This window comes from Prionailurus bengalensis, chromosome E2, assembly GCF_016509475.1.
Source record: "Prionailurus bengalensis isolate Pbe53 chromosome E2, Fcat_Pben_1.1_paternal_pri, whole genome shotgun sequence".
In the NCBI taxonomy this organism is placed as follows: domain Eukaryota; kingdom Metazoa; phylum Chordata; class Mammalia; order Carnivora; family Felidae; genus Prionailurus; species Prionailurus bengalensis.
In genome coordinates, this window is record NC_057352.1 from 4,391,650 (window position 1) to 4,406,397 (window position 14,748).

General features: G+C 49.0%; 1 protein-coding gene across 1 annotated transcript; it reads right to left on the reverse strand.

The window, feature by feature from the left end:
- Positions 1-11,007: 11,007 nt before the first annotated feature.
- DPRX (divergent-paired related homeobox) lies at positions 11,008-14,725 on the reverse strand. The gene is made up of 3 exons (XM_043600983.1): positions 14,686-14,725; positions 12,781-12,935; positions 11,008-11,682 (listed from the first exon to the last, which is right to left on the reverse strand). The coding sequence occupies exons 1-3, from the start codon at positions 14,723-14,725 to the stop codon at positions 11,293-11,295; spliced, it is 585 nt and encodes a 194-aa protein (XP_043456918.1). The 3' UTR covers positions 11,008-11,292.
- Positions 14,726-14,748: the final 23 nt, after the last annotated feature.

Sequence of the window (14,748 nt, forward strand, 5' to 3'; positions counted from 1 at the left end):
GTCGAGGAAGCTGGCGTCGGAGGTTGTGGAGAGGCGAAGGGATGCCGGACAGACAGGGGTGTTGAGGGCAGGGGGCCCCTGGCACTGCGGACGTCGGGGTGGGGACACAGAGCCCTGCGGAGAGCCTTGCTTTGCAGGTAAGGCACGGGGACCTCAGAGATGTAGGGACAGACATCGGACAGTGCTAGCATGTCCTCCTGGCCGTGATGTGGCAGACTTTCCTGCCCCGGCTCTTTGGTCCTTACACCAAATTTGGGGAATCAGGGTGAGTGAACATGAAAAGCGTCCTCAGGACAGCGCCTGTTTTTCCCAGGGCAGAAGCTGGTTTCACATAAATCAGAGTTTCCATCTGTTTCTCTGGGTCCAGTTAGGGGCCTCGTTCCTAACTCCTGTTGTTACTCAGGTCCCAGAAGGGAGACATGGGAAGGGGATGGGCCACGGGGAGGTACACAGCCCCGGCTGGGCTCAGGGAGGTCGAGGTGTGGTTGGGGACTTGTTGGAAGTCTAGAGTGCCAGCCACAGCCCTTTCCCTGAGAGGCTGTATGGTTAGGGACATTGTTTGGGCCTGGGCAGAAAGATCCTGACTTGGGGACTAATGGGATGTGATTGATGCAGGAGCCCAGTGTGTTCATGTAGTGGTGTTTCTGGGCACATTAATAGGAATAAAAATCCGGGCTGGCTGAAGAAGCCTCTCCAGCCCATAGTTGTGTGATCATGAGTTCTTTAAATGGTGTTCAGCCACAAGGGGCGCCTGGGTGGCTCAGTTGTTTGAGCCTCCGACTTCCGCTGAGGTCATGATCTCACGGTTGGTGAGTTCGAACCCCGCGTCGGGCTCTGTGCTGACAGCTCAGAGCCTGGAGCCTGCTTCGGATTCTGTGTCTCCCTCTCTGTCTGCCCCTACCCTGATCGCCCTTGGTCTTTCTCTCTCAAAAATAAACATTAGGGGCGTCTGGGTGGCTCAGTCGGTTAAGCGTCCGACTTCAGCCAGGTCACGATCTCGCGGTCCGTGAGTTTGAGCCCCGCGTCAGGCTCTGGGCTGATGGCTCAGAGCCTGGAGCCTGTTTCCGATTCTGTGTCTCCCTCTCTCTCTGCCCCTCCCCCGTTCATGCTCTGTCTCTCTCTGTCCCAAAAATAAATAAAAAACGTTGAAAAAAAATTTTAAAAAAAATAAATAAATGTTAAAAAAAATTTTTTTTAAATAAACATTAAAAAAATTGAAAAAATATATTATTCACCCACCAGAAAGATGGAAATCTTGCCATTTGTGAAAACATGGATAAGCCTGGAGGGCATTATGCTAAGATAAATCAGAGAAAGACATACTGTATGATCTTGCTTATATGTGGAATCTAAAAGTGTCAAGTTTGTGGAACCAGAGACAATGGTGGTTGCCAGGGGTGGGGGTGGGGTGGGAAAAAGGGGCAGATGCTGGTTAAAGGGTACAGACTTATTTGTAGGATGCATAAGTTCTGGGGATCTAATGTACAGCCTGCTGACTGTAGTTATTGTATAATTGAGATTTGCAAAGAATAGATTGAAATGGAAACTATGTGAGATGATGGGTGGCTTTTTGCTTGTTTATTTTTGAGAGAGAGCTGCACACACATGTGTGGAGGGGAAGGGCAGAGAGAGGGAGAGAGTCCTAAGCAGGCTCCGTGCTATCAGCACAGAGCCTGATGTGGGGCTTGATCCCACGAACCACAAGATTGTGACCCGAGCCAAAATCAAGAGTTGGATGCTTCACCCACTGAGCCACCTAGGCGCCCCAGATGGATGGATTAATGAGCTTGGTTGTGGCAATCATTTCACAATGTATACGTGTATCAAAGCATCATGTCGTACACCTTAAATATGCACAATTGTAATTTGTCAATTAGACCTCTTTAAAGCTGGGGAGAAATACAGACAGTTCCTTAAGTTGGAAATTTGTTAAGTATTGAGTCTTAGGAAGGAGAGAAAACAGCCAACCAAGAAACAGCAGCCATGCCAGATCCTTGGTTGGTCTTCCCTTCCTCCTGGGGTCAGAGACTAGGAGACCCTATGGACACAAATGGGGTGTTTGCCTCAGCTCTAGCCCTTTTCTTTCTTCTGGGTGCCCTGGAGTGGGGTAGACCCTTGCCCAAACCATACACCCTGTTTGCCACCAATTATTCCAACAGGGGAAGAGGCTTACTTACTGCCTAGTGGGCTTGGACTCCTCACCCTATCTAGGTGCCATCCTGCCCCCTTCCCACATCCTGCAGCAAAGTCATAGGCTTGCCACCATTCCTGTTTTTCAGATTAGGAAGTTGAGGTAGAGAAGTTACATAGCAAGAGTGTTCCTTCCCGATCTCATTTACACTTTGTTAGCCCGGCCTTCTGGAAGATAAGTGTCTTCAACTCTTCTAGATGGGATAATCAACTCCTCCAGATTTGCTGGGGATGGGGGGAGTGCTTCTTGGTTTTAGCCATCTGGAAAAGCACTTAGGTGCAAACCAACTGTGGGTCACCCAGTTTCTAGACCATAGGTTGGCATATTCTCTTGGCCTGTTGTATGGCCAGTGAGTGAAGACTGGTTTTTACAGCTTGTAAAGGTTTAGAAGAGGAGGGTGAGTAGGGAGGATGAGGGAGGGCAGGGGTGGGGGGTAGAGAGGAGGCTGGAGGGGACAGAAAGTTGAGGGTGGAGTAGGCAAGGAGATTAGGGTAGAGTCTGGGGGAGGGTTAAGGGCAGCAGGGGGAGGGACAGGGTTGGGGGTGGGTAGAAGGTACTGGAGGGGAGGGTTAGAATGGAGAGGAGGGTGGGGTAGGCATGGAGATTAGGGTAGAGTCTGGGGGAGGGTTAAGGGCAGTGAGGGGAGGGACAGGGGTGGGGGTGGGTAGAGGGTGCTGGAGGGGAGGGTTAGAATGGAGAGGAGGGTGGGGTCGGCATGGAGATTAGGGTAGAGTCTGGGGGAGGGTTAAGGGCAGTGGAGGGAGGGACAGGGGTGGGGGTGGGTAGAGGAAGCTGGAGGTGAGGGTAAAAATGGAGAGGAGGGTGGGGTCGGCATGGAGATTAGGGTAGAGTCTGGGGGAAGGTTAAGGGTAGGCAGAGGAGGGTAGGGGGAGCAGGTGAGGGAGGAGAGATAGGAGGAGGAGGAAGGGGACAAGAATATGGAACAGACATGGCATGTGGAAGAGAAAGCTTATTTACTCCCTGGCTCTATGTTACCAACTCATGCTCAACACTTTCAAGGTTAGAGGTTTGAGCCCCACCTGACAGGAGAGGGGAGAACAGTGACCAGGACAGCTGTACTCACTGGAAGGATGCGAGGGCTTTGCTGGTGTTGCCCTGGGATCCACAGAATCCGTGGTGTCAGTGGAGCCCCCACGATGGACATCACGGTGGGAGAAATGTCCTCAAGGACTGGATGACATAAGAATGGCCTGTGGGACAGAGGGGCTGTTAACTTTGTGGCTCCTTTTAAGGGGCAGCGTGGACAGAGCCCAAAGATCAGCACCCCCCAGTTCCGTGTCCATGAATAAATGTGGCTTTCCTGACCTCCAGGTCCCTTCTTAGTGTGCGGATGTTAATAACAGCTTCTCACTGAGACTCCGCATTATCCTTCCAGTGTTGGCCCAAAGAAAGCTGTTCAAAGTCAGTCCTCCCCGTGGGGATCCTTATTCCCATTTATCGGGTGAGAAGTCAGAGAAAGAGGGCTTAAACCCTATCTGTGGGGTGCCGGATACAGACACAGGGACTGCTCGCTGTAAGAGTGTACTTGTCTCTTGGGAAGTTCAGGTACCCAGGACTGAGTCTCCCAGCCCCAGGTTCACGGTCCATGCCTACTTGGTTTGGCTTAACCCTCAGACTTCTGTCCATCCTGAGTCCCCCTCAGTCCCGCTCACCCTGGCAGCTTGGCTCTGGGAATTTCCGCTCTCCACCCGCTCCAACAAGAGCCCCTCTTGGCGGCCTCAGCTCAGGCATGCCCCCTCCTAGCTACTCAGTGCTCCTCCAGGACCCCCGATTCTTTTGTGAAGCACAGCTCTGTGGTTTAGCTTGGAGACGCCCCCAGAACCCACAGGCTCGCTCTCTGAGCCTGCGGACTCACAGTCTTGTTGGGAGAGACAAATGGCCCAGGGAACAGCTGTGGAAATAATTGCTGATGGCAGGTGCTGTCCGGGAAGTGAGGGTTAGGTCTGGAAATGGGGAGGCCGCCTACACAGAATGAAGGAAGGTCCCTCAGGAGCCGCTGTTCCTACCGAGAGGATGGGAAGGAGGGGACAGTGGGTGAAGGAGAGAATTCGGGGCAATAGGAAAAGACTGGATGGGGCTGTTCAGGCTGGACAGAGCTTTGGTGGAATTGTGAAACTCAGTGAAAACATGTGTGCCTGTTTGGTGTATGTGTTTGGGAAACACTGGATAGAAGGTGGCAGAAGGGGGGACGCCGGGGCGGCTCAGTCGGCTAAGCATCTGGATTTCAGCTCAGGTCATGATCTCACAGTTCATGAGATGGTGGAGCCCCACGTCACCGGGTGTCGGGCTCTGCACTGACAGTGTGGAGCCTGGTTGGGATTCTGTCTCTCTCTCAATAAATCAATAAATAAATTTTTAAAAATTAAAAAAAAAAAGGTGGTAGAAAGGGATAGAGCGGGATTGCATGTAAAAAAAGGGCTCTATTCTGAGGACACTAGGAAGCCATTCTTGCCTTCCTTCCTTTTCTTTTCTAGAATATTCCTTGAAAGCTTACTTTGTGACAGATTTAATTCCTGTATGAAGCGTATTGCCTCGCCAGTTACACTATTCTGTTAGTGATTCACCATTCTATTAGCCTCTTACAAGCAGAAGCGATCTATTCAGTAATTGTGGAAGGAATGATTGAATATGTTTCCATGTGTTTGTAAGCCCTGACACAACAGTACTTGGATGTTGACTTCAACCACAGCTTGAAGACGGTGCTTCGGGGGGCGCCTGGGTGGCTCAGTCGGTTAAGCGGCCGACTTCAGCTCAGGTCATGATTTCGCGCTCTAAGAGTTCGAGCCCCGCGTCGGGCTCTGTGCTGACAGCTCAGAGCCTGGAGCCTGTTTCCGATTCTGTGTCTCCCTCTCTCTCTGACCCTCCCCCGTTCATGCTCTGTCTCTCTCTGTCCCAAAAATAAATAAACGTTAAAAAAAAAAAAAAAAAAAGAAGGTGCTTTGGGGGACCATCAGGGAAATTTGATATTACTTGGTATTAGGTTTATCAAGGGCTCTATTTTACTTTACTTTTTAAAGATTTTAATTGGGGCGCCTGGGTGGCTTGGTTGGTTAAGCGTCCGACTTCGGCTCAGGTCATGATCTCACGGTCCGTGAGTTCGAGCCCCGAGACGGGCTCTGTGCTGACAGCTCAGAGCCTGGAGCCTGTTTCGGATTCTGTATCTCCCTCTCTCTCTGCTCTTTCCCTGTTCGTGCTCTGTCTCTCTCTGTCTCAAAAAAATAAACGTTAAAAAAAAATTAAAAAAAATATTTTAATTTAAAAAACCCTTTTTTCTTAATATTTAATTTTGAGACAGAGAGAGACAGAGCACAAGCATGGGAGGGGAAGAGAGAGGGGGAGACACAGAATCCAAAGCAGGCTCCAGGCTCTGGACGCTCAACCAACTGAGCTACCCAGGCGCCCCTTAATTTTTTCTTAAAGTAAACTCTACGTCCAACATGGGGCTCCACCTCAGGACCGTGAGATCCACGAGTCACATGCTCGACTGACTGAGCCAGCCAGGTGCCCCTACCGAAGTCTCTTTTTAAAAGATGTTAAATACTGTGCTCACTTGAACAGGAATGGATCTCAGCAGTGAAGTCGTGCACGGAAGAAGTCTCACACGCGCGCGCACGCACACACGCTCACATGTTGTGGTTCCGTTTTGGGGGAAGTTCAGCCACAGGCAAACAATGAGTGGAGATGAACGGGGGTTCCAGCTGGGGTGGTGCAGATGCCCTCCGAGCACACACGGTAATAGGGCACGCAGGTCCCCACAGTGGAGACAGTCTCCCCCATTCATCGGTGGCCAGGGGAGAAGGCAGAATGCAAACCCAGCTTCGGGGTCTCCGAGTATCCCCACCCCTGGGGCTGGGAATGGAACCCCTTCCCCCCCCCCCCCCCAACCCGGGGTTCCCAGTCTGGCACGCACCCGGGTGGGCTCCAGCCCTCTGCGTCCAGCACCCGCTGCCCCAGCCCTCCCCTGCGGCTCACCCTGGGAACTTGCTCTGGGGATTCTCTGACTCTTCTCAAGAGGTGCATCCCTCCGGACCATTCAGGCTTTAGTGCCTCTCTTGCGCTTTGAGCCTTGTTTAAATGCAGTCCTGGGTAGACTTTCGTCCGCTTCTGGGGACCACACGCCCTCCATTCCTGCAACCTGGGCTTTGCAGGTTCCCCAGGTGCTTCTAGTCCTGTCGGCAGGTTTGGGCCACGCTGGGCTGGTACGTGGTGGGAGGGGCTTAGATCTAGGTGAGGCTTCTTATCCCAAGGCTCTAGAAAGCCGTTGGACGAATCAACCAGTCTCCCTCTCCTCTTGTTTCTTTCTTTCATGAACGTTTTGGAAAACTTGGTGAAGGGGTCTGTTCTGCAAACTGGGATGGGGCACAAGCACAAGGAAGTTCCTGATCATGTAAAACTTGCACTCGAGTGACGTCCCAGGCAATCAATGGATGCTCTGTACTCTTAAGGGCATATTAAAAAATCCAGGGGTGCCTGGGTTGCTCAGTGGGTAAAGCGTCCCACTTCGGCTCAGGTCATGATCTCGCAGTTTGTGGGTTCGAGGCCCATGTCAGGCTCTGTGCTGACAGTTCAGAGGCTGGAGCCTGCTTCAGATTCTGTCTCCGTTTCTCTCCGCCCCTCCCCCACTCCGGCTCTCTGTGTGTCTCTCTCTCAAAAATGAACATTAGAAAGAAGAGGGGAATTAAACTTAATAAAAAATCCATGGCCGGTGGGGCACAGTCGGTTAAGCGACCAACTCTTGGTCTTGGCTCAGGTCATGATCTCATGGTTCGTGAGTTGGAGCCCCACATTGGGCCCTCCGTGCTGAAAGCTCAGAGCCTGCTTGGGATTTCTCTCTCCTTCTCTCTCTGCCCCTCCCCCCCGGCTTGCTGTCTCTGTCTCTCAAAAAATAAATAGATGGGGCACCTGGGTAGCTCAATCAGTCAAGCGTCCGACTTCGGCTCAGGTCATGATCGAGCCCCACGTTGAGCTTTGTGCTGACAGTCTGGAACCTGCTTCAGATTCCATGTCTCCCTCTCTCTCTGCCCCTCTCCTGCTTATGCTCTGTCTCTCTCTCTCTCAAAAATAAACATTAAAAAAAAATCATAAAAATTAAAAAACCCATGGGAAACTGAAAAAAAAATTACCCCCAACAGAATAAGTAGACTCATTTTTTGTTGTTGTTGGAATAAACAAGGACATAGAGTTCTTTTTTTTTTTTTTTAAGTTTATTTATTTAATAGCTACACCCAACTTGGGGCCCGAACTCACGACCTAGAGATGAAGAGTCTCGTGGTCCTCTGACTGAGCCACCCAAGCACCCTTGAGTTCTTTATTCCGACCAAGAAAAGATTGAGTCTACTCTTCCTCAGCTATCACTATTTTGTTTGTGATAATGGATGAGGAAATATTCTTACAAGCAGACCATTATCTCTCTGATAACTGTGGGAGGGGTGGAGGAATTAGGTAACGTCCATCGGTAGCCTCCGCTGTGTGGCTGTTGCTGGGATGCTGATTCCAACAACCAGCGTTGACAAGGTATTTTGAGAAATTAAAGACTTTTTTTTTTTAAGTGATCTCTGCACCCAATGTGGGGGCTTGAACTCACGACCCTGAGAACAAGCATCACATGCTCTACTGACTGAGCCAGCCAGGTGCCCCTGTTTTGAGAAATTTAAATATGGCCTGGGTATCAGGTTTGTAGAAATCAATGAAGATCACTCCCAAATGAGAATGAGTAAATATTCAAATATTTATTCTTTTAATTCTCAGGTTAGTTAACATACAGTGTAGTCTTGGCTTCAGTAGTAGAACCCAGAGATTCATCATTTACATATAATACCCAGTGCTCATCCCAACCAGTACCCTCCTTAATGCCCATCACCCCTTTCCCCTCCCCCGATCAACCCTCAGTTTGTTCTCTGTATTTAAGAGTCTCTTATGGTTTGCCTCCTTCTGTTTTTTATTTTTATTTTTTAAAATTTTTTAACATTTGGGGCGCCAGAGTGGCTCAGTCGGTTGGGTGTCCGACTTCTGCTCAGGTCATGATCTCTCAGTTCATGGGTTCGAGCCCCACGTTGGGCTCTGTGCTGACAGCTCAGAGTCTGGAGCCTGCTTTGGATTCTGTGTCTCTCTCTCTGCCCCTCTCTCACTTTCTCTGCCCCTCTCTCACTTACACTCTGTCTCTCTCTCTCTCTCTCTCTCTCAAAAAATGAATAAGCATTAAAATTTTTTTTAATGTTTATTTATTATTGAGAGAGAGAGACACACAGAGCATGAGCAGGGGAGGGGCAGAGAGAGAGAGGGGGAGACACAGAATCTGAAGCAGGTTCCAGGCTCTGAGCTGTCAGCACAGAGCCTAATGCGGGGCTCGAACTCAGGGACTGTGAGATCATGATCTGAGCCAAAATTGGTCACTCAACCAACTGAGCCACCCAGATGCCCCCCCCCCCTTTTTTAATGTTTATTTATTTTTGAGAGAGAGCACGAGCAGGGGAGGGGCAGAGAGAGGGAGACACAGGATCTGAAGCAGGCTCCAGGCTCTGAGCTGTCAGTGCAGAGCCCGATGCAGGGCTTGAACCCACAAACCGTGAGATTATGACCTGAGCCGAAGTCGGAGGTTTAACCGACTGAGCCACCCCAGTGCCCTTGCCTCCCTCTCTGTTTTTATCTCATTTTTCTTCCCTTCCCCATATGTTCATTGGTTAAGTTTCTCAAATTCCATGTATGAGTGAGGTCATGTGATATGTCTTTCTCTGACTGACATTTTTTGCTTAGCATAATACCCTCCAGTTCCATCCAGGTTGTTGCAAATGGCAAGATTTCATTCTTTTTGGTTGCCGAGTAATGCTCCATTGTATATATAGACCACATCTTCTTTATCCGTTCATCCATCGATAGACATTTGGGCTCTTTCCATACTTTGGCTATTGTCGATAGCTCTGCTATAACCATTGGGGTGTATGTGCCCTTTCAAATCAGCACTCCTGTATCCTCTGGATAAATACCTAGTAGTGCACTTGCTGGGTCATAGTGTAGTTCTATTTTCAATTTTTTGAGGAACTTCCACACTGTTTTCTAGAGTGGCAAATATTTATTCTTGCTGTAGTGAGACCACCTCTGTCGATAATCGACTGAGTTTGTCAAACCAGGGAGCTGACAGCTTTATAGAAGAAAAAAGTGCCCTGATTGGAGACTGGTTGACACAGGAAGCAGGGACACCCTTTGTGGTTGCGTAGGGGACATGTTTGGCTTTGTCTGGTTGGTCCAAAGGTGAAGGTGAGGGTCCGGGCAAAGATTAGGGGAGCGCTCGGTCATTAAGCTGATCCAGCCCTTCTGGGCTGATGGCCACACCATTTGGGGCTTCGTTTCCTGGTTATGGGTCAGAGCTCTCAGGTATGTTCTGGCTCCTGTCCAGATTCAGTCTGCCAGGCTGTCCCAGAGCTTCTCAACCTGGCACTATTGTCACTTGGGGCCGGATAACTCTTCCTGGAGGGGTCTGACCCACAAACTGAGCTGCTCAGGATCCACTTGGGTACGTGCCAGAGGCACCCTCCTCCCCGCTCTGGCATCAGCCAAAAGTGTCTCCAGGTGCTGCCAGATGTCACCAGGTGTGCGGCACCTGCCCCTGGTTGAGAACCACTGTGTTACACCAGGATTTCTTGGGTTCAACAGCGTGCTGTCCACAATGTGCATGAGTTTCATTGACGGCACTTGAGTGAAGGAAGCCACACAGAAGGGTTCCTGCAGGATGATTCAATCACGTGAAGTGTACGACCAGGCGAAAGTCAAAGCAGCCTTCTGGGGTCGGGGGTGTCGTCGATGGCTTAGCAGGGGAGGCTGTGTATCCCCTCGGACCACAGCACACGCTGGAGTGGTTGCCTCTGGCCGGAAGAGAATGAGAGGGAGAGAGACTTCAATCCTCTTAAAGCCCCGCCCCCCACCCCCAGCATGACATCTGCCTGTAAGGTGCTAGTTGGTGAGGAGTGCACACTGGAAAGTGCGGAGCGGTTGGCTTGGCTACTGGCCCGCTCTGAGGCCACCCAGGTTCTGAAGCTCAGGATGGACCAGAGATGCCAGAACCCCAACGCTGCCCCTGCACAACCTGAGGACACCTTTGTAAGACAGGTGCACAGCCTTATGGGCATCTTCCTGCATGGGAGCACCAAGGCCAGGTCTGACAGGTAACAAGTGCATAATCCCACAGGCTCAGAATCTTACGTGTTCCTGACAAAGCACACGGTTAATGGGATCGTCTTTGGCTCATTCACAGATGCTACAAGCACAGGGAGAGAGTGGTTAGGAAGGAAGAAGGCCTGAGAATTTCCTTGGAAGGGCTTGTGGTGTTTCCATTGTCTTAGTAGAGGGAGAAGCAAAAAAGAAAAAAAAGAAAAGAAGAGAAAAATTGGAGAGGATTGGGGGACTGGAGATATTTGGGTGTTCAGGACATAAAATAATGGCTGGGGAGGTGACCAAAAAAAATAAATAAATAAAAAGGAAAACTAGAAAAAATAACCAACTTCCCACTTACTGACATTGGCTAAATCTTATTAGCGGAACAATGATGAAGAAAAGACAATCACAAAATCAAGACAGAAGAAGCAGGAAAAAAGATAACTGTCCTTAGTAGTCCCATTATGTATATATGTATATCTTTATTGAGATATAATGAAAACATTTTTTCCTCCAGCTTTACTGAGATACAATTGATACATAACATTGTGCAAGTTTAAGGTGTACACGAAGATGTTGATTTGTTATGTTTACGTATTGCAAAATGATGACCATCATGGCATTAGCTGATGTCTCCATGCTGTCAAGATTGTTTTTTGTGATGTACATAGTATCACACTTCTGTGTCTTCTGATGACTTTATACATCCAGGTAGGCTCCATCCTAATCAAGACATGAAACATCACCATCCCCAGTAAGTTTTACTGGCTCTTTCTGCTTAATTCCACCACACGGGCATTTTTGTGTCTTTTTTTTCTTTTCATGGAGTATCATGGTTTTGAAATGCATCCAGGTTGTGTAGATCTCATATCTGTCCCTTGTTTGGGCATCGTTGCAAATGACAATATGTAACGTTTTGTGTCTGGCTTCTCTCATAAGGCTCTTTGTGGTGATGTAGAACCAAAGGGATTAGCAGTGAAACTTGCAGAAAGAATCTGTGATTCCAAAATGGGACAAAGGGAGTAGATATTAGGATCTTGACAGCAGCCAAAGTGGACTATTTTGTGGCCAATGGAATGGTCTGGGAGAGCCTTCAAATTGGGGCATAGGCGGAGTTGGAAGGAAGGTATTGGATGATCTGTGTAAACCAGGGACGCAGGATAGGCACCATGAGAGAATCCTGGAGATGTAGCCATGTTTCTCTTGGAAGAGCTGGTCTTGAGGTCCACCCCAGCTACATGCTCTTGTTTAGGTTCTGGTTTTTGCTGCACGTGCTTGTATTGGGCTTTCTTGAGTTTCGCTCTGTGGTTCTTAAACCAAACCTAAGGAGGAAAAGAGAGGAGCAACCGGTTGGTGAATGCAAAGGACAGTCCACATGTTTTCATTTTACCCGATACCATGGACAGTGCTAGGTGAGCCCAGCTAGTTGTGCAACTCTGCTTCTCAGATCCTAGAGCTGCAAACTCTCCCGACATATGTGAAAGGGAGCAGGAATGAGAGGTGGTGGGGACAGAAAGTGAGGCAAGGGGGGCACCTGGGTGGCTCAGTCGGTTGGGCGTCCGACTTCGGCTCAGGTCACGATCTCACTGCCTGTGGGTTCGAACCCCACGTCAGGCTCTGTGCTGACAGCTCGGAGCCTGGAGCCTGCTTCGGATTCTGTGTCTCCCCCTCTCTCTGCCCCTCCCATGCTCATGCTCATGCTCTGTCTCTCAATAATGAATATATAAAAAAAAACAGGTGAGGCAGGGATCAAAACACCCAGAGCAGGAGAGACTGATGTCAGCACACTGAGGCTCATGGGCCAATTTTTACCTGCAACCGTGTTTTTGTATGGTCCATAAACTAAGAACAGTGTTGTTTGTGGTTTTTTCTTTTTAAGTTTTTATTTATTCATTTAAGTAATCCCTACACCCATCTTAGGGCTTGAACTCACCATCCCTAGATCAAGAGTTGCATGCTCTTCTGACTGAGCCAGCCAGGTGCCCCTAAGAACAGGTGTCACATCTTTAAATGGTTGAGAGAAAGAGAGGGGAAAAAAAGGCACAATAAGAATATTTGTGACCTGTGAAAATTATATGAACTTCGAATGTGTGTCTACAAAATGTTATGGGAATGCAGGCACACCCATTCCTTTACTTATTGTTGATGGCTGCTTTCACGCTGTCCCTGCAGAGCTGAATAATTTTGGCAGACGTGACACAGCCCACAGAGTCTAAACTATTTCCTGCCTGGCCCTCTACAGAGAAAAGATTTGCAGATCCTTGCTCTGGGGGTTGGGAGGGAGGGTTTGGGGGTAAGAGTCTGGGTCTTTGGAATCTTGGAGACCAGACTGGTATTAAGCTTCAGGAATTATCCTAGGGTCTCGGAATTTAGGGTATTCTGGGGAGGTGGCTTGGCAAGGTGAGGCTTTATTCTCCAACCTGGAGTACTGTCGGGTGGATCCCCAGTTTCAAGGCCATCTCCTTCTGCAGGCTGGGTGGGGGGTAAGGGTTCTGACTGAACAAGAATTCCAAGGCTTCCAGTTGGTCCTCAGTGAACATTGTTCGTTTCCTATGTGAATGCTTCTGGTGCTTTCCTGGGAGGGAAGGAGACAAAGGTACAGATGAAGTGTTTCGACAACTCTAAGACACAGGTGTAAGGCACTTCCCTTCCTCAAATACCGGAACTCCTCCTCCCTGTGCACAGAGGTCAGGCTTGGCTCTCAGTCAGGTGACTGAGAGTCCCAGATATGTATGCATGGCGTGAATGACTTTCTGGTTCTGTTTCCTAAGCTTCATTTTGTCACAGCTGGTCTTCCATATACTCAGCATAGGAAAGCACTATATATATTTAAAAAGATTTTGTTGTTGTTGTTGTTAACGTTTACTTTTGAGAGACAGAGAGAGAGAGAGAGGGAGGGAGAGGTGTGAGCAGGGGAGGGGCAGAGAGAGGGAGACGCAGAATCCAAAGCAGGCTCCAGGCTCTGAGCTGTCAGCACAGAGCCTGACGCAGGGCTCGAACTCACAAACTGCGAGATCACGAGCTGAGCCCAAGTTGGACGCTTCACTGACTAAGCCACCCAGGTGCACCAAGGATTTTGTTTTTAAGTAATCTCTACACCAAATGTGCAGCTTGAAGTTACAACCCTGAGGTCAAGAGTTGCATGCTCTACTGACTAAGCCAGTGAGGTGCCCCTGGAGAGGGTTATTTAAATAAAGATATTGTGGCTCCTGGGTGGCTCAGTCAGTTGAGCATCCGACTCTTGATTTTGGCTCAGGTCATGATCTCAGGGTGCTAGGATTGAACTCGGTGTGGAGACTGCTTGGGATTCTCTCTCTCTCCCTCTGCCCACTCCCCTGTTCACGTTTTCTCTCTCTCCAAAATAGCAATTAAAAAAAGGATCCCTTGTGTGTCGACTCCTAGATTGTGTGTGTGTGTGGGAGGGGAGGGTCGGACAGGTATAAGGGCAATCTCTGTACCTTCTGCTCAGTTTTGCTGTGAAACTAATACTGCTCCAAAAATAGTCGATTAATAATAATAAAACATGGTTACTTTCATGGATTACATTAGTGAAGACACAGATATACACAAACTAAAAGTGTTAAAATACACAGTACTTTATGTAGTGCTAAGTACTCTATAGAGAAGCAAAATTCAGAACAGGGGATAAGGAATTTGAGTGTGTGTGTGTGGGGGGTTAGTTTTAATGACCAGTGAGCGAAGGTCTGTCTGGATGAGGTGAGGGAGTGAGCCATGTACTTCCTTGCAGGAAGGGAAATGCAGACAGAGGGAACAGAATCCCCGAGGAGCGATGAAGAGATGAGTATTGCATAGAGAAGATGAATGGAGAGGTGTTGAGAAATCAGTGTTTCAGGGAACAGGTCATACAGGGTCCTGTCAGGGAGGTGGACAGAGTGTGGGGGTCATCTGGTTCCTGTAGCATCTAGCGCTTCTGGGTTCCTTGAGCTCAACAGGTTATCAGAAGAATAGACAATCGTAGGGGTCACTGGTTCTCTAGCATCTGGACTGATATTTCCGTGAGACAATAGATTTGGGATGAGGGCATCCAGTGACAGACAATGAGACAGAGGCTCCAGGAGTCCCAGCTTTGAGCCCCAGCATGGCACTGACCTTTAACACATGTTTGCTCCTTCAGGGCTCAGAAGTTTCAAGTGTAGTTGGAGATGACTAAAGTCCCTCTCTCACAAGGCTACTGAGGATTCAATTAGGTCATGTCTGAAATGCAGGACTTAACATATCATGAGGCTTCAAGGAACGCACCGAATCTCTCACAGTATATCGATGTCATTCTCCCATGCACATGGTGCTTTCAACATGGTCCTCACCTCCTGGTGTTAACACCTTTGTGTACTTCCCATCCAACATGGTACCCGACTTGGTCAGCTTAC

Coding starts and splice junctions, on each gene's coding strand:
- DPRX (XM_043600983.1), bottom strand. CDS start 14,725: ATGTTGGATGGGAAGTACACAAAGGTGTTAACACCAGGAG. Junction 12,936..14,685: donor AAAGGTGTTAACACCAGGAG/GTGAGGACCATG, acceptor CTTCCCTCCCAG/GAAAGCACCAGAAGCATTCA. Junction 11,683..12,780: donor TCCACCCGACAGTACTCCAG/GTTGGAGAATAA, acceptor TTTCCTCCTTAG/GTTTGGTTTAAGAACCACAG.